The sequence below is a fragment of the Pinus tabuliformis genome, chromosome 4_1 (assembly GCF_031772625.1).
Source record: "Pinus tabuliformis cultivar Carrire ecotype Pingquan chromosome 4_1, CPIR1, whole genome shotgun sequence".
NCBI lineage: Eukaryota > Viridiplantae > Streptophyta > Pinopsida > Pinales > Pinaceae > Pinus > Pinus tabuliformis.
The window spans coordinates 848,706,017-848,733,708 of record NC_142303.1 but is presented as its reverse complement, the minus strand read 5'-3'; the positions used below and the strand labels follow the sequence as shown (position 1 = coordinate 848,733,708).

Sequence of the window (27,692 nt, the reverse complement as noted above, 5' to 3'; positions counted from 1 at the left end):
TGTTGGAGTTTGAAAGAAAAAATAAATGAGGAAGAAGGAATAAACAATGATATGATTCAAATATTATTATTTATATTAATATAGAGACACTAAATGCTATGTAAACAAGATATGTAATAATACAAGTTTCCAAAAAACAAACTTTAACTTTAGGTATATGATAAAAAAGGATAAAGAGAAAGAGTAGTAAAGAATCAATGAGGAAATAGGTAAAAACATGGAAAAAAGTTTGTTTTTAAGGAGAAGATATTAAAATTGAAAAATGGAAAGAGAGAAAAAACACAAAACCATGACCATTATGAATGAAAAACAATAATAATAATATAAATATTAACAATAAAATTACTAAAATAACATTAAAATTACCCCAAATAAAAAAACATTGAAAACAAAAATATTATTAAAAAAATTAAAATATTATTAAAAATCATAATTTTATGCCATAAACCAAATTAAAAATAGATTAGCCCTAAAATGTGGTAATTGAATCAACTGAACTATAGAAAAATAAATCTATAGCAATAGAACATACATAAAAATCATTAATAAAATTAAACATTATATAAAAAAATATTATCGCACAGAACTTGCTCTTTAAAACCAACTTTAAAATCCACACGGCCTTTTAGTGCAATGATACTTTATAAACCAGCCAAGTCAAATATATACAGTCGAAAGGCGAACACTTATAGGACCGTGGTTCATGGACGTTGAACATAAAAGATAGCAGCAAAACAAAGGGGAAACCTCCTAGCGGACCGCAGAGAATATTGGAGCTTCAATTTCTGTTGGACGTCGTCATTTCCCCCAAATTGTGTCAATTTGCAGGTAATTGAATCAATCCATTATTGTCAATTTTTTTTTTTCTTTTGCAAGCTTTCATGCGAGACTTAAATGCTAAGTGAATTGGAGATTAATTTTGCAGAACGGAACTAAGCCCCTATCACTGAAAAATGTTCTATGAGACGGAAACTGAAATCCTGTTACCGAAATTTATTCCAGCACAAAGAAATTGAAGCTCCGGGACCTAAAATGAAAACCATATAGCTGATATTATTATGAACCCCTATTATTGAATTTTCTTCAAGTTACATGAGCTGAGATCCTGTTACCGAAATTATTGTTTATCTGAAGGAACTAAAACCCCATTGTTGAAAATCTGTTTTAAGTGGATCTGTGATGGTTCGAATCTCATGAAAAAAGAGTGATTCCATAGGTCAGCTGTTTAATAGAAGCGAACATCCATAATAAGGACGAAGGGATCTCTGTATATTTTTGAAGAAAGAAAGACTGAAGTTTGCAATCGGCTAAAAGAGAGGGGCAGAAATAAAATGCACGAGAAGTTTGGATTGATTTTGTGGGTTTTTCGGTTGCATGTCGTTGAATTAACGAAATATGCTATGTCAGCCAAATATCCGTTCTTGTTTTCATTGAGTTATTGAATCTATTGAAGCAATGGCATTCGAGATCTCTACCCTTTGGAGTGCTGTTAATAGTTGAGAATTAAAAGATTCGATATCTCTGATGCTTTAAAGACTGGACAAATGCATATAAATTATAAGACGCAATGCGTTACGGTGTTGAAACTGCCTTTAAATCGTATGGCCTTATATCTTACAGCCATCTTGTGCTACTTATAACGATACACATAGTATGTACTTGTGGCGAAAATTCTTACAGATGACAAATTTTCCACCCCTGACCAATGGTCTATATTTGGGTAAAATCCCGAGTGACTCTGAAAATCCTACTGTATCTGAATATGCAATTCACTTATCTTTTGCTTTAAACTGGTTTAAATTTAATGTGAAGGTTCATAAATCTGAATGTGATTTATGTGTTGAAAGTTGATCGAGATCCACCAATCCATGTTAAAGCTTTAGGACATCAAACGATCAATCGTTTAAGTAAACTTTTCATCATCATGGAAATGCTTTGCAAACCTAAATGAGTATTTATTCGCAGATTTAACATGGCCTTCCAATCTTGGAAAATCTGAGATCTACTGAAAGATCAATCAGATTGTCCCTGGCAGGTCCTCAGAGGAAAGGTGCTACAGCAGCTGTAGTATCTGGGTGGCTGTCCACAAGTTTTAAGCAATGCGTGAAATAAGGAAGGTAGACATCATGAGACATAGAATCCAGTAACACTACAGGGTGCACACTGCACATAAAGGTCAAAATAGTTCACTGATTTCAATACTTCGTTAGAAAATTAAGAAAGTTTTCACTGTCGAGATTCAACATTAAACATTACAAATAGTTTCATTTCAAAATTTGCTTCTCAAAATTCAGACATGCCTTCGTCTACTTTCATGCAATAGTTGTTACTTGTCAGAACATACAAGTATCTGCATACACCATGTTACAACTTACATCCCAGCTAATACACACATGATCTTAATCCCAACTACACAGACACGTATCACCAAAGTAACCTTCCTGCATATAGATCATCATAGTCTATTCTTTAAAAGTAGTTATTCATCTGCAGCATTTAGCCATTTAGAACAGAATATTCCAACAAAGAATTAAGTGCTACCCGAAGATAGGCTGGGGTTATCTGAGACTTAACGTTGAAAACTGATTACCAGTCTTATTTGAATGGGCTCAGTAATCACATGTCAGACTGTTGGCCTGAGCAGCGTTTGTGAACCAAAAAGTAATACTCTATACTAGCTTCTAAGTGTTTGAATGTTCTCAGAAGTTTTCGGTTGTACCTTTCTTGGTACATAATCCTCCATAAATAAGTTAGTTTGGTGGATCTCAATAATCATGGGTCTTATTTGTTTTACCCTTTTACTAACTTCCCCAACATCTTGGTTGTATTGTCTATATATTAAAGACTTCCTTCTTTATGATGTGGAACGACCTTTATACTTAATTTCAGGTTTGCTAAAGCCTGAGACAATCAACTGCCTATTGGTTGCCAGTTTCAAATATTTTAGGATGAGGAAAGGAATAAAGACCTTTTGGATTTGTATTAAGGAGCATGTTCATGTTTCTTTGTTAAGGGACACTCTTTTATGTATTATTATTATTGTATTTCTGTATTGGTCCTTGAAGTCATTTCACCTAACATAATCTACACTAATCAAAACCAGTACTTTTTGTAGAAAATCCATGAAAATCTGCAACTACTCTAATGAACAATCTGAAAGCTAGTTTCTTTTCATTAGGACACAGATTTTCTCTACTTATTTGCAGCGGAATAGGAACAGAAATAAACACAGTCACTCAATAATCAAGACACAAAAATTTATAGGGAACCCAACTGGGAAAACCCTTTGCTTGTTTGAGAATTTTATTGATAGAAGAATGAGCAATAGATCTCTTACAATACAATATTGTCTCAACAGAAAACACAATGGTTCTCCCTGCCTGAACTAGGCTTGAAACACCTGCAAGTAGCTTGATCCTGCCTCCCTATTTCTATGCGCATAGGCTGCTCCTATTATTTAGGGAATTCTCCCTAAATCCTTGTGCAAATCCCAAGGGAAATTCCTCCTCAAATCTGCGCACAAGCTTCTCTTGCATGCTCTTCCTCTCACAAGCTCACACACACAAACCTGTGCTCTCTATTGCTTTGTCTCACCAACTCGTGCTCACAAAACAATGATGTACAATGGTGCCTTCGTCCTCCTTATAAGCAATTCGCATAGGCTAAATCTGGCAAGTTGTATTTTAGGAAGTCGACTTGTGATTGATGAGTTAACTGAGTCAAACTGACTCTTGTAACTTGTCTAGTCTCAATTTAGAACTGAGACTCAATCACTTGTCCTTTTCCCAAATCTAACTTGCACTAGAAGACAACAACTGAGCCTTCCACTTCTACGCATTAGACAAACTGCTTCATGAACTGTCCTAACTTATAGGAATTCGTCCTAAATTTTAGGAACTCGTTCTAACTTTTAGGAATTTGTGCATGCTATGGAAAACTGCTTCTTGGTCTCTTTGACTAAGACGCAAGTCAAAGGACCTTTCTTGCTACTATTTGCAACACTTTCTTCTTCATTTATGTTTTTGGTATGTGTATATGCATTTGTTTGATCTATGAGGAGCTTTGAACCCCAACTGCACATTAATGTTGTTTAAATACCAAAGTTATCAAAATCATAACTGTACCAAAATTGATTAAAGGTCACATTGGGACCAAACTGGATTGGGCTAACAAACCAAGCTGTGAACTGGTCTACTGAAAAATGTATAAAATCTGCAAAATTCAATTAAAGAAAATATCTTTATGTAAATCAATGTACATTCTGTTAAAATTTCAGTACATGGTAATCAGACCTGCAAATTTGTAACACTAGAAAGCTGGAAAACTTTAAGGAACTCTCAAAACTGCCTCTGTTTGTTGGATCTGAGAACATATGCTAACCGAAGAGTAATGATAGTCACTTGTGAGATTTTGCAAAACTCAGAAATTAATCTCTGTTTTTTAATTAATTCAGGGAAGAAAAATAACAGTGCACACATTTGCTGGTAAATTGAATAAATAACAACTGAAGACAAATTTCAAATAACACTTCAATCTGTGGCTGGTGCATGCACGCTTGTGCCTTCACTTTTGGATCCTTAAACACTGCTGTGCCCTTCACCTACTGCTATAGACTGCTATAGGTACTTGGCTGCTTCTGCTACATGTATGCTACAGAGGAACTTTTGGAGTGACTGTTAGGATATTCCGACACATAGGAAATAGTTAAGTATAACTTGGTCTAGTGTAGAGTTAGGTAAAGTGTGTTTCTTTACTATGTACTTTTGTAACTTACAATCCGACGGTCACGATATGTTCTAGACATGAAGTGATCCGACGGTTCATTCTCTCCTCGGTATTACTGACACTTGATCTGTGGCTTAACACCCGATTGGTCCATGATCTCTATTTAAAGAGCATGGAGGGTCATTTGTAGGTTAACCGTTCATGAGAGAAGCTTATGTAAATTTTCATTCTTTTATTAATAAATTGCCTGAAGTGGCCGCGTTGGCTCAAGCCGTGGATTGTTTCCCTCTTTGAGGGTTTTAACCACGTCAAGAATACTGGTGTATTGATCTGTGATCTGTTTGTGAGCGGTGTCCTTTGGTGTTCTGTCTGACGAACTTACCTTGTAAATTCGTACATGGTATCAGAGCTATTTGAGGGCCGCATCCATTGGTGATCCAAATCTGAAGCCGGTAGAACTGCATCCGATTGTTGTTTCCTAGATCTACTGTTTTTGACTGCTTTCTGGTTGAGGGGACTGATCTATTGCATTAGGAGCATCTGTTCCAGTGAGGAATTCCTTTCGTTTGACGCGAAAAGGTTTCCGGTAGCCTTAGCTATGTCATTTTTAAGATCTGGAGGTATACAATGTTTATTTGCAGTTTTCAGTTATGTTCTCTCTGTTTATTTCGGTTTATTTAGCTCTCTATTTTTAATTACTGGATATATACCTTTCATTTCTGCATATGCTCTTTGCTTCGTGACTTTGTGTGATTTGGGCAAATCAAAAACAGAAAGGAAGGATTTTTCTCATGCGTATGCTCTTTTCCGTCGCGCCTTAGTATGATCTCGGAAAATCAGAAACATTGAGGAAAATATTTAGTTTCCGGCAAAAGCTAACTTCAAGCCGTAAGGTTTGTTTTTTTTTTGTATGTCCGTGTTGGGTTTTGTGTTTTTTGTTTTGTAGGGAAAAAGAACTTTCTCAAGTAAGCACGCACCCCAAAGCTTCAGTGACAAAAAAAAACCCTTCCTCTTTTCCAAAAATTACTAACCTTTTAAACTAGCTTATTTGGTCCAAAGTTACATTATGAGAATAGAGGTCTTGGGTTCAAGTCTTTCTTTTTGTTGAGTTACTTTTTCAAAAAACACATGTAGTTTATGTTTTAAAGTTATTTTATGTAAAAGTGTTCTCACCCATTATAAAAAGTGAGTCACTTATAATTCTAAAGTCTCTTTATCTTTTATTTAAGTTACAATTTAGTGGGTAGCTCATAAAGTACCATTGTAAAAGTGACTTTCACTTATTTATAAAAGTGAGTCATATATTTTTTTTTAAAAGTGAGCTAATTAGATTTATGTTTGGAAAGAGGGGAGATTTTTTTTAAATATAACATTATCATTCATTTTCGCACATCCCGCACTTCATCGGCATCTTCGACAACCTTTTTTCAAAAAGCCATAACTTCTTCATCTGGAAGCCGTGTTTTTTGAATTAGCGTAATTTTTCGAGATCTTTCCATTGGAACACTTAGTTTCAACATCTATAGCTTCAGTTTTTGTTAAAATGGAAAGTCAATGCCAAGTTATTCTTGACAGCACCAACTACTTCCAATGGTGGTCCTACATTGTGGATTTACTTAGAAGTAAAGGTCTTTACAGAATAGCCTCAGGCCAAGAAACCAAACCTCAAGATGAAGATAAGGCAACTAAATGGGAAAATAGGCAAGATCAAGCACGTGGGTTGATATGGATGTCTATTTCTCCAGACCTTAGATTCCATATTGCAGAACTTGATACTTCTAATGAAGCAATGAAACAACTCACTAAAGTTTTTGGGATTAAAAATGAGATTAGAGCCCATCAACTTGAAAATGAGTTGCTTATATTGGACCCCAATAATTTTTTTTTCATTGAAATTTTTTTGTCCAAGTTCAAGACCCTTAGACTTCTCTTGGAAGGTGTTAAGCTTAAGAAAGAAGATGGTAGCCTTATCTATTCCATTCTTACTAAGTTGGGACCAACCTACTCTGTGTTTGTTTCCACCTTCCACTCTACAAGAGAAGCCTTCATTTCTCAAGGACAAGACTACAAGTCCCCTTCCTTTGATGCCTTTTGTGATTCTTTAATAAGAGAACAAGAAAAACTCTTACATCTTGGTCTTCTTAATCTTGGAAACTCTTCTAAGAAAGCCTTAGCTGCTCAGCAGCAACCAAATTCAAAGAATCCTAAGAAGCCGTATTTCTAAAAAGAATGGTCCTAAACCAAACAAGGGTCCTAAGCAATTTCAGTCTCAAAATGAAAAATCATTTCAACAAAATGATAAGGCAAATAAAGACAAAGGGAAGAAGACTGATAGACATTGCCACTTTTGTAATCGAGATGGCCACTTAGAATCCAAATGCTTTAAGAAGATGGAAGCCTTGGAAGCAACAATGAAGAAGCATAACATCCATTTGGAGCACTCTTCAACTTCAACTTCATCTTCAAGAGTAACACTTTTTGCATGTGGTTGTCAAGCATCTCGGTCTGGCTATGCACTAGATGTATCTTCTTCTTCTCATTCTCATGAGTGGCTTATTGATTCTGGAGCTTCTTATCACATGGCCAAAAACAAAGCCATGTTTTCTTCTTTAAATGATTGTAACACCAAAAATATATATGTTGGTGATGATAGATCTCTTAGTGTTGTAGGGATTGGAACTGTTCATATAGACAATGGTCAATTTAATGATGTATTATGTGTTCCAACCTTATCCTGCAACCTTCTATCTGTATATCAGATAACTCATTCAGGTGAAGCTAAAATCGTTGAATTTTCATCTCACGATGTTGTAATTAAGGACCTAAGAGATCCTAGATAGATTTTAGCTACTGGCATTTTTGATGATTCTACAAGGTTGTATGGCATTGCTGATGATTCTACAAGGTTGTATAAGTTTAACAACTTTGGGTCATCAAATCTTCCCTCGGTATTTGTTGCTCATAACGATGAAGTGAACAAACTTTGGCATGAGCGATTTGGTCACTTAAACTATCGCTCCCTTCAGAATCTATGTAAAGAAAATATGGTGATAGGTCTTCCAATGTTATCTTCTAGAGATGGTGTTTGTTCCAGATGTGTACTCAGAAAACATCATCGGGATAGTTTTGAAAAACGTGCCTTTTGGCACGCCTCAGCCCCTTTAGAGCTTGTGCATAGTGATTTATGTGGTCCACTTCCAGTTGTTTGATTCTCTAGCTACAAGTATTTCTTAACTTTCATTGATGATTTCTCCAGACGCACTTGGGTATACTTCTTAAAACTCAAGAGTGAAGTATTTAACATGTTCTTGGCTTTTAAGGCCTTTGTTGAAAAACAATCTGGACATCAAATTCTTAAGCTAAGATCTGATAATGGTGGAGAATATGTTAACAACAAATTTATCAACTTTTGCACTGAGAATGGAATTCAAATGCAACATACTGCTCCATATACTCCACAACAAAATGGTGTAGTTGAAAGGAAGAATCACACCTTAAAGGAAATGGCTAACTGTATGCTTCAATCTAAAGGACTTAGTCTTAGTTTTTGGGCAGAAGCAATTAATTGTGCAAATTACATAGTAAATCACACTCCTACTAAGGTTTTAAAGAACATCACTCCAGAAGAAGCATGGAGCTCAATTAAACCAGATTTAAGTCACTTTCGTGTTTTTGGAAGTGAAGCATGGGCTCATATTCCAGATGAGAAACATAAAACTTAAGAACCTAATAGTGAAAAATGTCTTTTTGTTGGATATTCTGAAGATGTCAAAGGATATATACTCATTCCACTTAAGTCCAAAAATGTTATCATTAGAAGAGATGTAAAGTTTGCTGAAAATATATCGGCCTACGAGCCTAGTGCGGCGGATGTGCCACCTCTCCCTATTCCTAATTTCCTTCTACTTCCGAAAATATTTATTCTTCAGATGATGATAGCAAGGATGACAATCCTCCCCCACCTTCTCAGGATCCTCCTTCAGCTCCTCAGCTTCCAAAATGGGTTCGTGCTACTCGAGATGCAGCAGGCGCTCTTGTCGGTGATCCTATAGATCAACGTCATACATGTTCTTAGTTCGATAGAGCCTCTTCTTTACTAGCTCAAGCTTCAGCGAATTATGATCCTGACACTTTTGCAGAAGCTTCAGGCCATCTAGATTGGGACGCAGCTATGAATGAAGAATATCATTCATTATTGGCAAATGATACATGGTATCTTGTTCCTTTTCCAAAGGGACGAAAACTTGTTAGATGCAAATGGGTTTATAGAATCAAGTATGGCCCAGATGGAAAAGTTGATAAACATAAAGCTTGTCTTGTTGCTAAGGGTTTTCCACAAGTTGAAGGCATTGACTATACTGAAACCTTCTCCCCTGTTGTCAAAATGAACTATATCCTCCTTGTTCTTTCCCTTGCTGCCTCTTTCAAATGGGAAGTCCATCAGGTTGATGTTAAATCTGCCTTCTTGCATGGAGACTTGCATGAAGAAATCTATATGGAACAACCTACTGGCTTTATACAAACAGACTCCTTCGAGCTCCTTGATGCTGTAAGTTTCCCCTCCTACAATTGCTGTAGCAGCCTCCTCCTCTTGCTCCTCTCCTTCGCTCAAATGCTCATGAGAATAATGAATGAGAGACTCAAAATAATTTCTTTTTCTCTTTTTGACTCTATGAGCATGAAGAACATGCTTTGACTAAAATAAAAATATAATAATGAATGTAATAAATACTTTAATGATAGATTTACATTACATTATGAAGAGTAACACTAGTTACAATTTCAACAAGACCGAGCCTCATTCTGAGCCTCAGGGCCTGTTACATAGGGCGAGAAACTTCAGATGATCCAAGAGACCTCAGAAACTAGTTGCAGAAGGCCAAGAGTCTCAGGCTTGCCTCAGAAAGATTGATCGTGGACTGAATGATCTCAGATAGGCCGAAGTCTCATGTATCTATTGAAGCCGAGATTCATAGAGAAGATCACGATCCTTTTTTTGGGTGTATTTGACAAATCTTAGAAGAATCAAGGAACCACTGACAGTAGCAAGAAGAAATCTGAAATATCTTTGGAAAAGCCAGTTGTCTCTTGTGTATAGGGCTTATAAAATTTGTTTAAGTTCTCCTTGAAAATGAGTTGTGGACAAGGATTGAGAGAAGATCACCGACAAGACATATTGTTCTCTGTTTTCATTCAAGCACTCTACAGTGATGGGATGTTGAATGGTGAGTATGTGACCTCATTGTGTGAGTATGAAACAGCTATTGCAATGATCAAGGAGGCAACATGTAAAGCTTAGGTTCTCTATCGAATATATACTCTGTCTTGTGCACAAGAATATGATATGGAATGAGGAAACTGATTTTAGAAAGGAGCTTGATCACATAGAAGCTAGGTCTGAAGTTTGATGCCTCCTTGAACCGTTAGAATGCGAGATATGTATGATCGTTATAATTCTGAAGTGTTCTTAGATCTCAATGATCTCTTGTCATCATAAAGGAGCTCTGTCAGTGAAGACCTAGTATAGGTCTGGTTGAAAAGTCTATATTGATTTCTAGTAAGGGTTGATCTCTGTACAAAAATTGTGGACTGCTATAACATCAACCAATGGACCTAGTGTGTTCAGTTTACTAAACTATTATCTAGGTCGAAATAAGTAATCTGTGAAATCAGTGCTGCCCTGAAGTTGCAAACTTTTAGTGTCACTTTGTACTTCAGTGATATTGCACCATTATGATTATGACTGAGATACGGTACAAAACTTTAGAAACGTGATTTAATCTCTGACTAATTTTCCAAGGAAGCTCCTCTCTGGGTCAGAGGGAGTTAAGAAAGGACATTGAATTATCATAGGACTGTGGCAGAGATCTGATTTGATGCCCTATAACAGACATGAAGGAATTCTTGAAGAAAGGCAGTTATAATAGCTATGAATGTTTAGGGAATCTTTTCTCCTACAAGTTCAGTGATAAGTTTTACAAGATATCAAAAGCATGAAAGTCATCTTGATATTTAAAAGGGTAATGACAGTATCACAGTTCGTATTCTAGCAAGACAAAGTCACACAAGAGAAATATGTGACCTATATACCTGTGCTGAACATTTGAAGTATGGCATAACAAATCTGTGTTCTTTCCTTGAAAATGTTGCCATCTTATTTCTGAAGCAGGACATTGTTTTGAAGCTACATAGTTTTGCCCTTTGCATTGTTAAGTACGAGTTCTGAAAGATGCATTGCTTATATTGATGATAAGGTGTGACTTATGTTGTAAATATGAAATATGAATGTCCAGTCTTGAAGTCTATCTTTAGGCAAAATTTGAAATGAGGAAAAATATCATTGTTGGAACAAATTCATTGAACATGACAAGCTTACAATGAGAAAGAGCCCAAATTCCTCGTCAAGTTTGAAGACCAAAGTCCTCTTGAGAAAAATGAGCCATTTGGAGATCTGGAACAGTTCTTATGATGAAGGATAGGCTATTTGAGTTGAAACGATGACGAAGACTGGTGTACCTTGCAAAAGATGTAAAACGAGTATTGTAAAACTAGGGTTTGTAAACCCTAGATTAATCTTGAAGGATAAGGAAAGCCCCAGGGTTTGGGGACAAAACCTTAGAGCTAGACCTAGATATATGTTTTTGCTGAAAGAAGAAACCCTAACTCATGCAAGGAAGGAATAACATCATGAGGACGAGGATGATAAAATTTGCAATATAGATGCAAGAAGGCTAAAATCAAGAGGGAGCTGACATTTCCTAAATTCCTATGATCTTCAAAAGATAATTAACTTATATCTCTCTTCCTTGATTATTGTTGTTGTTTTACTATCAACTAGCCTCTTGTCTTTGTTTCTCTTTGCTTGCTTATAATTGTTATTCCATGGTCTCCTAATGAGGATTGCAGGGACATAGTTAAGGTTGCCAAGGCTCTGGCAACATATGGAAGTAGTGGAACAATGAAACAAAGCTTGTGACAAGAGGATTCTCCTAGAATCGGTGATATGTGTTAAGAGATATTATGAGATCCGAGCTCAGAGGGAGCAAGCAGATCAACTAGATTGAAGTATACCTTGATTATACCAAGGAGAAGTTAGTGGTACTGGTGACTTCCAAATAGATCTACAAGTTCCAGGGTGCAACAAAAGGCAAGTACAAAGAGAGATTTTAGACTAGAAGGTTCTCCCAGAAAGAGGGAGAGGATCATGAAAAAGACATTTGCTCCAGTTGCCAGGTACACTTATATTAGAATTATTGTTGCTTCTGATTACATCAGATGGATGTAGAGGCCATTTCTCTCCATGAAGAAATTAAGAAAGAAGTGTATGTGGGACCACCTCAAGGCTATGAGGGTCATAAAGGAGTCGCCTCCTTGCAAATAGAAGATTGCCCCTAAGATTTGGATTGATGGATCAAGATTAATCCTATATGATTTTTTTTAATGGAAGCAAAAGTTCTCATGTGTTAGAGGGAGAAACTGTGCTAGAAAGATTTGCTTCCGTAACAAAGGGAGTAGTCAGGGAGCCTTATTTTAGCTCGAGAGGGAGTTGATCTTTGAGTTCAAGATGATGGATTGTCATTGAGATTATCAAGTTAGATAGCTGTTATACTAGAAAATAGCAGCGACAGAGGGGGTAGCTAAGATTGCCATAGCATAACCTGTTTCAGAGGGACCACATAGTTAGGGTAATCAGAAAGCTTACGATTGAGCCAAGGCATGCGACTCAACATGTGTTGAAGTACTAGCATGGTACAAGTTGGTTATGTCACAACCAATTATAGTTTGAGTCTGAGATATGTCTCAAACAATAAAGTACAACTACAACGATACACAAATTTAGATTGGGAAGACAGTGGTGAAGACAAAGAGTTCATTAGGATATTGCTTCAGTTTGCCTTAGTTATAATTTCTTGGATGAGCAGGGAGCAGACATTTGTTGCACTCAGTACTGCAGAGGTCAAGTACATTGTATCTTGGTTGGCAAATTGAGAAGCAGTATGGCTTCAGAGGCTACTTGCAGGATTTGTCTTGATTAGGTGCAGGTGACGACCATGATGACAGGTTAAGGCACTGTGAGATCTCGTATCGAGACATGGTACAAAGGAAGCAATGTGGCTTTTGTACTATTCTACAGTCAAGTAGATTGCAGACAAAGCCTTTGTCCCAGGATTAAGCTTACATACTTTGAGGACAAGCTTGGAGTGATTAAGCATGTCTCTCTCAACAAGAGGGAGTGATGAAATTGCAACATCAAGGACAATCATTCTCCCCGGGTTAAGTTGACCACAATCAGGGAAAATGGTCTAGAGTGTTGATGAGATAGCATCAGGCACAAACATTTTCTCTGTGTCAAGAATGTTGCCCAAAATTAGGGAGAATGGTCCGATAGAGGACAATCATTCTTCCTGTGTCAAGTATGTCGATTGAAATTAGGAAGAGTGGTCCTAAAGGGCTAGGACCACTCAGTTGAGTTGGTGCCTTTCAGCATCAAGCTCATAATTCTCCAGATAGGTTGAGTGAACTCTTTTAGTATCAGGCCCAAAGTTACTCAGGGAGAGTGTGGCCTTTGGAGATTCACCATGTGTCAAAGATATTGACCGGAATGATGGTGAACCAAGACTAGTCAGTATACCATGTGTCAGATGGACCGAAATTATGGTGACTAGTTGATGCTAATAGTGTACCATGTGTCAGGAGTACCAACCAAGATTATTGTAAGGATACACCATAGGTTAGAGGTGTTGACCAGAATTGTGGTAACTAATTGATGCTGTTGATTTACCATTAATCATAGTTGCTGACCAGGATTATGGTAATTGAATGATGCTAATGCTGGTAATGAATTGTTGTAACCTTTTCTTAGAGAAATTTTTCAACATGAGAATATCTAGATAGTCATTATGAATACCTCCCTAGCTAAGAGGGAGTGTTGATTTTTGTAGCTATGGTCGGTCTTCGTAATTAATATTTTAGTCCTTGATGTATTTGCAATGATAAAAATAAAGCATGTTCTTCATGCTATTATCAAAAGAGACATTTTAAGTTATGTTCTTCATGTCATTTTCAAAAGAGAAAATTCGAATTTTGAAAATTGAATTTTTTTCTCCAAACAAACCAAGTCAGTCCTCATCCTAGTCAAGTTGGCCCCAGTCAAAGAGGCACCCATTCGGCCAGCCAAAGATGTATAGATAAGGCACTCAATCCCCTCTCCTTGGCACAATTTAGATTACGCACAAGAAGACATATCTGTTCATTCAAGCAAAGAAGGAGGCTAGGAGGACAGAGAAGTATGAAGATCTCTCTCTCTCTCTCATTTGACTTCACACATGTAGTATTCTCTCTGCTATTGTCCGTGCACGTGTGGAACAAAAGGACAAAATTTTTGAGGTATGTCAGAGCAGCAGGACTGAGTTTCTTGGATGTTGAAGCAGGGTGAATTTCTAGAAGGGAGTTGGACTAGGTTTCACCAAGTCTACTTTGTTGGTTAGTTTAATTTAGTGACTGGCTAGGAGATCTAGGTGTGTCTCTTGTTGAATTGAAAAGGTTGTTGGGTTTTTCCCCATGTGGGTTTTCCTAGGGTAAAATGTTTGTGTTCTTGTATGGTTGTCTCTTTATGATCCTACTGACATTTAGTTTCTACTGTTGAGATCTTCTGTGTAACTGCTTTATGATGAATATGAATGCAAGATAAGAGTAACTAAAGAAATCTTAAGAAGTAATTATTAGTGTAGAAGATCCTATGAAAATCAACAGACCCATCATTGTATTAAATTATATATTTTTTGTATTGAAACATTTATATATAAATATTGTTTATCCGATGATGGATATTCTCATATTCCAAATATTCTAAATATTTGTGTGATAACGAACTTGTTCATATCATTTGATATCAAAGGCTTGTTTTCAGATTCCGGTCATTGGCCATATAAGCTTTTAAGCCATTCAATAATATTTTTTGGAGTTTCTCTCTATTCTTTAGGTTCTTGACCACAATAAAAGGGAAATTTTCCAAAAATCCTTAAATTTACACGTAAGAAAAGGAAGAGTAAATAAAATAATCTTGATTCCTCATTAATTGTCATTGGTGGTTTACAAGCTTGTGGTTTTGGCAACACATGGTAATTTCCCATGGTGTTTGCTAGGTGAAGAAAAACAAAAGAAATACAAATATCTCTTTATGTGAATGAGAACTTTAATATTTTTACTTAGAGGAAAAGGTGTGTTTGAAGTTATATATATATAAAGGTCATAATTCAAATTTATATATATCAGGCCAGGAGTAACTACGAATGAAATTGTTGTATTTGCATTAAGAAAGAACATAGATATATACAAGGAGAGGGAGACTATTGGGTTTCATCTACCAATGTCTATTCGTCTTCCAACTTCCTTTATTTCTCTATTTACAATATTTACATAGGATTTCCTAATCCCAAATCCCAAAGATTAGGTGTCAACATTCCTCCCCTTAATCTGAAGGGATTTCGGTGAGTCCAAGCATCATTCTGAATCTTTCAAATTTTTCCCTTCCAAGCGCTTTAGTGAAGATGTCTGCAATCTGCTCATTTGTGGAACAATGCCGTAGCCTCAACATGATGTCGAATTAGATGGTATGTTTTATTGATGTGCTTCGTTCGATCATGGAACTTTGGATTCTTGGCCAACTTTATTGCAGAAGTGTTGTCAATCAAGAGAGGAGTTGAATGTACTTGTTTCTCCTGCAAATCTTCCAAAATTTTCCTGAGCCACACAATTTCCTTTGTTGCTTCAGCTGCTGCCACATATTCTGCCTCAGTTGTGGAATCTACTGGAACTGATTGTTTGCATGACCTCCAGGAGACAACTCTTGATCCAAGACTCATAACATAACCTGAAGTAGATACCCCAGTTTCTTTATCTCCATTGAAATCTGAATCAGAGTATCCAATCAAGCTGAAGTCATCCACTTGTGTATATTTTAGTCCAAAGTCTTGAGTTCCCTTCAAGTACTTTAGAACTTTTTTTGCAACAGACCAATGACCCTCACAAGGCTTTTGCATAAACCTGGAGAGGATTCCAACAACAAATGAAATGTCTAGTCTAGTAGTAGTCAGGTAGTTGAGACTTCCTATGAGATGTCTGTACTTTGTTGCATCCTCAAATTCTTTTCCTTCAATGGATGCAATCTTTAACTTTTGTTCTACTGGAGTAGTTAAAATATTGTACTCAGCCATTCAAAACCTGTTCAGCAGGTATCCAATGTACTTCTTCTGAGAGAGGAAAATAAACTTTGGATGTTGAGTTACTTCAATACCAAGATAGTAGTGAACATGGCCCAAATCTGTAATTTCAAAACCTTTCCTCAGTTCCTTCTTTATGGATGCAATGTAGTTCTCATGGTTCCCTGTCATCAAAAGATCATCTACATACACCACAAGATATATAACTGTTTTGCCAACTTTCTTGACAAACAAAGTTGCATCATCAAGATCATAATGTTTGAAATTAAGTTTTAGAAGATGCTCAGTCAACTTCTCATACCAGGCTTGTGGTGCTTGCTTGAGGCAATACAAGGATTTCACAAGGTTGCATACTTTGTGTTCCCGACCCTTCACAACAAATCCTTTTGGTTGGGACATAAAAACATTATCTTTCAAATCTCCATTCAATAACGCAGTGTTTACATCCATTTGATGGAATTTCCAATCGTTCTGAGTTGCTAAGGCAAAGAGTGTTCGGATGGTAGCCCATTTTGCTGTGGGGAAAAATGTCCTCATAATCAACCCCTTCTTTCTGTGCAAAACCTTTTGCCACAAGCCTGACTTTGTGCTTGTCAAGTGAACCATCTGCTTTATATTTGTTCTTGAAGACCCACTTGCAGCCTATTGGTTTGGTTCGCAATGGAGGTTCAACTAGCTTCCAGGGGCCATTCTTTATCAAAGCATCATATTCTTTCTACATCGCTTCTTTTCATTTATCATGAGAAGCGGCTTCTTTGAAGGAAGTTGGTTCGAAATCTGTAGACAAATTTAGTTCACAGTGATACGAAACATCCATATCAACAGGTGAATCAGGATTGTCTACATCACCTCCATTCTGTCTGGTTGTGCTTCTTGTTCCTATCTTTCCAATCTCATCAGGACGAACACTTTCAAGTTTCTTTGTCAGCGATTTTGGAGGACCTTTCTGAGATGGCCCAGGCTGCTCAGTTGACTGAGATGGGGCTGAATCAAGATTTAGTCTCCCAATTCTGTCAATCACATCACTCAAAGTGTCATCAGTGGCTGGAGCTTCATGCGGGAGGGAGAGTGCTTCAGAAGGAGATTCCATAGATTGATCCAGTATAGGGATCCCCCCTTCAAGATGTGGAATCTCATTATCAAATTCTCGAAAAGACTTTTGCATGTCCGAATCTATCCAAGCGATCAAGTTGCTGCTCAACAACATTGTCAGTCTTGGAAGATTCAAGAAAGATCACATCTCTAGATATTATAAACTTCTTATTCACTTCATCATAGAGATAGTATGCTTTGGAGGTATTTGAGTACCCCAAGAAGATACATTTGTGACTCCTTGCACCAAGTTTGTTTCTCTGTTCCTTGGGTATCAAGGCATAACAAGTGGAACCAAAAACCCTGAGATGCCTCACCAAAGGAATGTGGCCATACCACATTTCATAGGGAGTCTTGTTTTTGATAACATGAGATGGACACCTATTCTTTATATACACAACACATAGAACTGCATCAGCCCAAAACATCAACTTAACATTCTTGAAAAACATCATCGAATGTACCATATTTAAAATTGTCTTGTTCATTCTTTCAGCTACACCATTCTATTGGGGATTATAAGGCACGATTGTTTGATGTTTGATCCCATGCTGACGAAGATAGTTTTCAAATTCATTTGAAGTATATTCTTTTCCATTATCAGTACGAATAGAGCCAATATGAGATTGTGCATCATTTTCAATCCATGCATGAAAGTTCTTAAATGTTTCAAATGCTTCAAATTTGTTCTTCAGTAAATAAACCCAACACATTCTGGTGTAGTCATCAATAAAAGCCATCATATATTTATTACCATTTGTAGAAGGAACAAGCATTGGGCCACATAAATCGGAATCAATGAGTTCAAAGTTTTCTATGTGCTTTGGAATGAGAATCATGAAAACACTGTTCGCTGTGCTTTCCTAAGATACAAGCATCACATTGCTTAAGTTTCGTAGGAATAGTTGGCAAACTAGTAACCCCATTTTTCTTCAACAAATGAAGGCTGTCATAGTTCAAGTGTCCAAATCTAGCATGCCATAAAATACTTGATGGAAGTGTACCTTCATCATAGTGAGAATTGTATGAAAAGTTCTGTGCATGAGTAGAGGTTCCTTGCAACTTCAAAAATCTTTCTTCTATCCCAATCATGGCAAGTGAGTGATCTGATGCTTTTTTGACCTCAACCTTGCCATCAAATATATGAATGGAGTGTCCTTGCTGGGAGATGTGGACCAAAGACGACAAATTTCTCCTCAACTTCGGGAGGTATAGAACATCATGTAGAAGAAAGCTTGGAAGTCCAGGCAATTTGAGTCTGATGGTGCCAAACCTTGATGGCTTGAGTTTTGACTTGTCTGCAAAGTATACTGCTCCATCAACTCAACTTCGGGAGGTATAGAACATCATGTAGAAGAAAGCTTGGAAGTTCAGGCAATTTGAGTCTGATGGTGCCAAACCCTGATGGCTTGAGTTTTGACTTGTCTGCAAAGTATACTGCTCCATCAACATTATCAGGGAATTCTTCAAAGAAATCTCTTCTGAAATTCATGTGGCCAGTTGCTCTTGAATCAAGCAACCAAGCATCTTTCCATGAAGCAAATGAAGCATTAAATAAGTCTTCAGCTACTCCAATGTTGCAATGTGCCACAACATAATGAGCGGACTGAGGTGCTTTTCCTTTCCCTTTACCAGGTGTTTTACCTTTTTTCTTCATTTCTTCCTTGCTCGATTCTGTCCCAAGGTAGTGTACATGTGGAAGCATGATGTCCATTTTTGTTACACCGTATGCAATGAAGACCAAACCTTTCTCCTTGGAAATGTCTACCCACCTGCCTCTAGAATTCTTCCTTCCTCTTCCTCTTCGGCCACCTCTTCCTCTAAAAGAATCACGTGCATGATTCTTCTCTTTCTATGCAAGGCACATAACTTCTTTAGAAAATTGAAGAGCAATCTTCTTCCCAAAATCCTTCCCTCTTTCAGCAAACTTCTTCTCAAGGGAGTCAAAGGAAATATCCTTAAGTTTGTCACTTGCTTGCAATGACTCTAGATAATGTGAATAAGCGGGATATAGTGCCTTGACATAAGCTACGAGAGGAATATCTATTTCAATTCCAGTGGCTTTTATATCATGCATAATGGATCTTACTTTTGATGCTAAGGTAAGAGGGTCATCATTTTTCAACTCAAGATTAAACAACTTAATCAGCAATTGAACAACTTCAAGTTTAGAGTGTGAGTCATATAATTCCTTCAACTTCTTTAAGGCTTCAAAGGCATTTGAAAATGGCGAAATTTGACGACTCACCTCTTCATTTAGTAACGCTGCAATCAAGGTCTAGGCCTTGCTGTTCCTGTTTTCCCAAGTGGCAAGCTCCTTGTCAAAAAAGTGGGCTTCTCAAGTGCATTGTCTCCTTCTCCTTCACAACTTCCTTTCCAAAGTTCATTGAAAATGAGGGTTTGTTTTATTTTCTTGGAGCACTCATGGTAGTTCTCGTTGCCAGTGAGAACTACTCCCATTATAGAGATAAGTGAATGCATTATAAAATTTGAATTGGGCCCAAAATACTTGCAATAAAACTGACGTGTCTTTGGAACTAATTAATTGGCATATAATTATGTCTTCAGATAAAAATGCAAGTTCTCAATATTCAAATAATATATATTATCTACCATATATCATCCATAACATATACTATCATATATCATATGGCATATAATACCATACCACGCACACCTCCTTCAAAAAAACTTCACCTCCTTTAATATACCACTCACACCTTTAAAAAATACTCCATACGCTTTATGATTTTTCTTTAAAAAGGGGCACAAAGCATATTATATAAGTTCACTCACGAACTATTAAATATGCCACCACTTATAATATGACGATACGGCCCCCTTTTAAAACTCAACGCATATAAAACGGTCTTTTAAGAGCTACGATATGCATACATTAAAAAGTATTTAAGAAGTTCAATGCACACCATTCGATTTTCAAAATATATCGACCTGCAACGATAATTTTCAATGTAGAGGCATAGAAAACTCGGTTTAACATACCATTCAGGTGTTTGCACAGTCCAACGCACAATACTACGCACAAGAGTTTAACACATAGGATGAGGGGATACCAGCATATGTTGTCACCAATCAAACTGTTGCAACAATCTTGAACGCATCACATCAACCTCACGGTCAAAATACAATCCAAACCAACGTGCTCAGTGCATATCAACAGACTGTTTCTCAGATAACCCAACATATAATGCCCTTTCAATGCAACAACATTCCATGCACAGAACACCACGACATTCCAACAACCTTCAGTTCAACTTTCAATGCACAATTCAATGCTCAAATCGACCATCGCACTGTCTGCCTTCAGCGTTGTTTCCTTTAATATGATTGATGTAGAGGTATAGAGGGTAGAGAAACAGAGAATATGGCAACGAATTGTAGGAGTTACAACACAAAAGGCTAATTTGGGACCTGTGCTCTGATAGCAATGTTAGGCCAGGAGTAACTCTGAATGAAATTGTTATATTTGCATTAAGATAGAACATAGATATATACAAGGAGAGGGAGACTATTGGGTTTCATCTCCCAATGTCTCTTCGTCTTCTAGCTTCCTTTATTTCTCCATTTACAATATTTACACAGGATTTCCTATTCCCAAAGATTGTGTAAACTATATATATATATATATATATATATATATTGTAAGAGGTTTTAATTAAAGATCACAACCATCATCATCACAACAAATTTGACCTTCTTTTCAAAAAATCACTATCATATTTTGTTGAACATCGGATGATAATTGCATAAGATTTTTCCATGAAAATATAAGGTTTCTATAGCAACTTGAGGCAACTCGGACCCCCCTAAGGGCGTTTCTGTAGTAGTTATGAAGTTGATCTGGACTCACTAAGGCCCGACTCTGTGCCCTTCCTGAGGCAGCTTGGTAAAAATTAGACCCCCCTTTCTTGAGGCAAGATTAAGATGATTTTTGAGGCACTGTTGATTTGAGGTTAGCTGGTGATATCTTCCGAAGGAGTTCAACCTTTTCTGCGATCTTCCTGAACTAGTTCAACTACATTCTGAAGTAGCTTGGGCACCTTGGGATCAAAGCTTAGTAGGGCCTTTCGAAAGGGTTTTTTATGTGGTATTCTAGAAGTAGGAACCTTCTACGGGTTTGTAGGCTAGGCAAGAAACTCAGATTCTATAAGTTGTTAGTAGGAATCTGGATTCTTTTGCAAACTGAGCTAAATTGGTGAAATATTGAGTACTTGTTTTCTTGGACAAATCAATCTTGATTTTTGTGGAATTATATATTGTCATAAATTGATTCCAACTCTCTGTTACTGTTATCTGCAAACTGGTGTATTTTATTAAGAAATGTTTGCATTTGTCTGAGGGTATGAAACCCTATTGATGGTTTGTTGAAAACCCTAGTTGGAAGAAAAAAGCCTTAGGATTTTTTTTTATTTTTTTTATTTTATTTTTTTTATTTTTTATTTTTTTTTTTCGCTAGGACACTATAGTGGTATTAGAGCGAAAGCATCTTGCCAGCTTGTGAGTGCATGAGTCTTGAATGCTTCCAGAAGACACAAGCAACATCACTGTAAGAAGAAAGAGGAACACCCATCAACCAGCCATGGGGGATAAAGCGGGACAAGGGGAATAAGATCCTGTTGCCCTACTAATTGCAATACTCTAGCAACAGTAACAAATGACCAACGTGCTAATGCAAGGACAGCAATAGATGGCTCAGGTTATTGTCCAAGCCATAAACAATTTTGGTAACAGTGGATTGAACACTGCTAATAGGGTTGATATTGAAGGAAGCGACAACCATAAACCTGACCCTTCAAATATTGTTCCTCAAACAAACCACAGTACAACTAGTGGAAGGAGTCACAACCCTTTACTTCCTCAATTTTTAAACCATCAACAAACAACAACCCAAGAAGCAGTAGAGTTGAATAGACTCTTTGATGAGTACTTTCAGGAGTATGCAACACTAAAAGAGACCACTTGAGCAACCATGACTTTCCAAGAATACTGTAACATCAGATATAGAAATAGACCAAGGGGACAACCTGATTCTGATCTAATGCGCAAGGTAAGTAAACTTTCGTTCCCCTCATTTGATGGATCATCTAAAAATTTAGCAAAAGCTTGGGTGCAAAAATTGGACACCTACTTCAGTCTCAGCCTTATGTTAGAAGCAAACACTATCCAATTCACCACACTCCACCTAGAGGGAGACGCACATGATTTGTGGTACCATGGTTTGGTTATGTTGGGGCATGCAAACATCACCTTTTATGTAGAATTTACATAGAGATTGATAGATAGATTTGATCGAAAGAACCCGGATATACACTTCAGGGAATTAGCACAACTCAAATAGACAAGATTGCATGAAGAATACATCTTAGAATTCGAATGAACTATTGTCATGGTGACGAACATATCTGAAGAAAGACTAGTCATGCTCTTCATGGAAGGACTATCCGAAGTTCGAACCCCTACAAGGTTGGTTAAGGCATTTGATCTTGCAACTCTCCAATAAACCATCAAGATGACTCATGATATGGGAATGTATCAACCAAATCTAAGGCCCTGCTCAAGCCTTTTGTCCCATAGAAAGATAAGGAGAAGAATCCCTTTCAACATGATTGGCCCAAAAGGGACAGGTTGGATGAGGAAACCCAAAGCGAACTAAGGCAGAAGAAGCTTTGTTTCACTTGCAAGGAGCCATGGGAGCCAGGACATCGCTGTTTAGGCAAAGGAAAGATCCACTACATCGAAGTGGTCTCTGATGATGAGGATGAAGAAGGAGAACCCACCCCAAATGATGAGCCTAACAACCAAAAGAAAGAACAAACCCATGAGGAAGCTAAAGAAGAGGAAAAGCCTTGCGAAGAGAAGAAATCCTGACCTTAAGTTAAGATAATGTCTCTATCAGGAACCCCCAAATATTACACCTTTAGGATCAAGGGAGTCATCAAGGGACAACACATCACATCATTGGTTGATGGAGGAGCTACAAACAACTTCATTGATGCAACATTAGTAGCAAAGAGAGGGCTTCCCATTGAAGAGTTCAAAGGCCTTGATGTGATAGTAGCGGATGGGTACAACTTGGATTGCACACGGATGGTCCCATGTTTGGTTGGGTTGTCATATCCCAAAAATGTGTAGATGGTGTCCCAACTCTTGATGGGTTGTGAATCTTGGATACTTAATAAAGTTAAAGGAAGCTTTGGAAACTCATAATCCAAAAGTGGATAAGAAAGTACAAAACAATGCAATGAAGAATAACGAAGAATAATGTGTAAATGCTGTCCCACCTCTTGATAGGTGGTGGATCCCTAGACACTTGGTAAAGTTAAAGGAAGCTTTGGAAACTCATAATCCAAAATTGGGTAAAAATATTACAAGCCATTGCAATGAAGAATAATGGATCTTTTCTCTGAAAGATCAACATTACATGAGAATGATAATCTTCTTTCTCCAAGTAAAATTGTTACCTTAGCTTTAATTTTAAATCTCCATAGGAGTTTTGTTATGTTATTTTGTCTTGGTACCTTCCATGTATTCATCTTCTCTAATTCCATCCCAAATTTTCTGACTATGTTGTAACTATATGTTAGGTAGGCTTCACAAGTCTTGACTTGAAGAGTAATTTCTACCTATAGGTGTTGTCATTCTTCTAAGAGATTTTAACATTCTTACCCCTTTATCATAAAAGTTTTTAATTCTATTTATTTTGACATATATTATATGCAACTATCATATTCACATAAGTAGAAACAAGCTTTTGATTCTTTTGTTTTTGAGGATGGGCATGCTTTATATTGTTTTATTTGTTGGATTAGAAAGCATGGTTCATGATCTAAACTAATAAATTGTCTACTATTTAATTGCCTTTTTAAAGGCATGCTTGCTGTTATTGTTCAAGAATTAGGATTTGATGTTAATCTATTTTCTTTTCTTTTTGTTTTATTCCCTTTGTATTGTAGATCGACCATGGGGTTAAAACAAGTATTGAAGAATATTGATGCTTTCCCTCGTGCTGAAGAGCACTTGACTCAAAAGACACCATCTGGAGCAATAGGTACTTCAAGCATGTTTACCTCTTCTCTATTGTATTTTATTTCTAACATGAACTTTATGCATTCTATTGGAAAATTTTAGGAATTTATATTTTCACAATTCTAATTGGATTTTGATGTGAGATTGTTAACTTGAATTTTGATTGGATTTGCATTTCATGCCTTGGAATTGATACGAGTTCCAATTGAATGTTTGGTGTAATAGCTTCATTTCCAAAGATAGCATGCAAGATCATGAAATGATGAAAAAGCACTTGCGTTTATGTTTGTTAATGATAGAAAATGGTGAAATAGAGTAATAATCACATATTTGCTGAAAGCAATCTCAAAGGGAAGTGCCCTTGATTCCTTTCATCGTATTTATTATATAGGAAATAGAAGATATAGAATAATTTAAAAAAAATTACATTCAAATTGTGGTGTGATTGAACTAGGTATATAGGGTATGCAGATGAATGGGACCAACAAGTACATGTACACCCAAAACAATGTGAAAGGGGAGTGTCTACAATGTCTCTTATACAAAAACAATATGTACATAAATTTGTAACATAGAAAATATGGTGCAATTGGTATTGAGGTGCATTAGTGCCTGTCTTCCATCTAGTCATCCTTCATTACATCATTATATAGCACCCTATGTTGGCTCTAGAGGTTTAACTACCTAACCCCTAACCTCAACATTATAATATTACATTTCTCATGTCACTAATAAAGTGAACGTATTACACATATGTTTATGCAATAGTCTAACAGCCACCGTTGAGACAAAAATAACATTATTAACTTGTTACTACCTCTAAGACAAAAATAAAGTCTCAGTTACTATCCCCCTTAATACGAAAATAACATTCCCAACTTATTATCCCCTGTGACACAAGACTTGAAGCATTATTGTTTGGATCCTTCACAAAGTAGAAGCACAACTAAAAACTACAAAATCTAAAGACTGCGTATGTGTTAGAACTTAGCTCCCATTCACTAGGTGACCTGGATACCTAGCTCTGGTGCTTGCTGGTTTTCTACAAGAACCGCCTAGGTACATGGCAAACTTATAATCCTCAACATTATTTTGACCAATCAAGCTATCTAAACTTCAAATCAATTAAATCTGACATTCTTTCTAGTTATGTTGAATCATACACTTTTTCAGTCTAAGAGAGATTGGAAATCTCCGGCTGCTCTGTGGCATATCTTGCACAATGCTTGGCATCATTCTAGGAACAGTATTTTTGCCACATCTGCCTCTGCTAGGCTGTGACTTCCTGGCATTTCCTCTGCACAATTTTTGGGGTATCTGCTTTGACAAAATTCTGCCCCCACAATATTTTGGGTTAGAGGCTTTCTGGTCTACCCACTCCTAGTCAAGGTTTGGTCAGAGTTCCAACAATCTGTAGTATACCCCTCTATTTCTAGGTTAGAGGCTTTCTGGTCTACCCACTCCTAGTCAAGGTTTTGTCAGAGTTCCAACAATCTGTAGTATACCCCTCCATTTCTAGGTTTGATTCATGTTTTCTCAGTTAACCCTTCATATTACAAGTCTGACTCTAAGTTGCACTAAAATGGATACAGGAATGGATACAAATATGGGGTTTGAAATGGATATGACAAATTCTCAAATAATTCGTATACAATACGGCAAGGAAACGACACACACACACACACACATACACACAGATATATATATTAGACAATAAAAATTTCATATTACCATTCATCTTTTAGAATCTAGATTCTATATTTAAAAATACATAATCATCACCATGAATTCAACATAAGCAAATCATCATCATTACTTCAGCATAAACGTAATCATCATCATCAATGATTATTATAACATCCAACTTATCATCAAGTGTCTGTTTCAAATTTCAATCATCAACATCATCACCAAAATTAACATTGCACACTACATAGTACAAATTGCAAAATGAACTATGACTGGTAGAGTAGCAATCTACTTTCATATGACATATTATGATATTCAATGTTCATTGTTCAAAAGTTTAAAACATCATCATAAATTACATTTACATATCATCAAATATGTTTTCATCGATGTAATTAAGATCCACATCAACATTCAAATCCTCTCCAGGAGTGGGAGCATTGCTGCCATGTCCACTTGAAGATGCAATTATTGGTGCTTCCTCATCAAACAAAGTCATATGAGACATGGCATTCAACGTCATATCCAAGTCAGACAACTCTGGTTCCAAATCCCATAGTTTGGCGGGTCCAAATTTGTATTCATCACTCTTGTGTGACAAAAGCCGAAGGTTTGAATGAACATACTCTAGTTCCTTAGCCTTCTTGGAGTCCAATCTGTTTCGCTTCACCGAATGGATGAAGCCATATGTACTCTAGTTCCTCTCTGCTGAAGAAGAACTAGAAACCTATGACAAGATCTCGATGGCCAATTTTTGGATATGTGGGAGTTCCCACCATAGTGGTTCCACCAATTAATTGGACTTAATATGGTCTTGTCCTCCATAGAATCAAGATCTGCACCCAAACTTTGTGATCTCACAAAATGAACAAACTCTAAACGAATTTGAATCCCAATATTAGTAACTACAAATAACTTTCTAAAAGCTTTCTTAAATCCTTGTGAGATTTCTGGGTCTTTGTTTGGTGTGGTTCTTTCTAGATTACTTAGCAACTTTGCAGAATAATATTTTGGATTTATTGCATAGGCCATGTTACCGCTCGAACTAGCAGGGGTCCTAGGAGGGGATCCTTTAGAGCAACTACTAGGTCAAGGGTAACAATGGAGCAATAGCCCACTATCACCTCAGCTAAAGATCCCTGTTCTTTACGGACTTTCACCGATGGGAGGAGACCCAATATAAAGGGGAACCAATAGATGAATGGAACAATGAGAAGGCAAGGAGTGATTCCTAAGGCCTATTCATAAGAGAGACTCAATTATATGGCTTTCTTGCTTGGGGAGCAAGGTTATCTGCTCTCTAGGAAGGGCTATGAGGATTCTCGAGGCAAAGGTTTGGGAATATATCAAGCAAAGATGATTCCTAGGCCTGGAAATCCTTATGGAGAATTGGTCTTTGTGTGATCTTTGTGGAATTGGCATCAATGGGTTGTGGGACCATAGTGGACCCAAAATTAGGTCAAGGGTATGGAGTTGATCACCCAATGAGGGACTTGACCTAACTAGGGAGGAGAAGAGGATCAAAGGACAAAATTTTCTTCGAGATTTGAATTCAATGATCCTAATGAAGACACTAGCCAAGGGAAAACTAGGGAAAAAAATGGTCCTCGAGCTAGGGCTTGCTATATCTCGCGATCCCACTGTTGGATTTGCTTCAAGTTTGGAGGGCCTCTAGAACAAACCTCAACGTAGTTGTGGACCAAAAATCGAAGTGTTTGATGGCTAGATTGTGAGATAATTGATGCCCTAGGTGACCTATGTAGGCTAGGATTACAAAAGAGGGAGGTGAAAATAATAAGCGTTGAAAGTGATCACCTATGGAGGATTAGTGCCTTGTCCTTTGGGAGAGATGGAATCAAGGAGAATTTATGGTTTGGAAAATGCAATCAAGGAGGCCTTAAAACAACTTCGCATGGC

General features: G+C 37.0%; 1 protein-coding gene across 1 annotated transcript in view; it reads left to right on the top strand.

Moving 5' to 3' along the window:
* Positions 1 to 632: 632 nt before the first annotated feature.
* LOC149178880 (Endoplasmic reticulum vesicle transporter protein) overlaps positions 633 to 27,692 on the top strand; it is a 215,578-nt gene continuing 188,518 nt past the window's right edge. The window contains exons 1-2 of the mRNA XM_089420468.1: positions 633 to 828; positions 24,014 to 24,108. Of these exons, the coding sequence (XP_089276594.1) occupies positions 24,021 to 24,108 (88 nt within the window). The 5' untranslated portion in view covers positions 633 to 828; positions 24,014 to 24,020. The remainder of the gene's footprint in view (positions 829 to 24,013; positions 24,109 to 27,692) is intronic.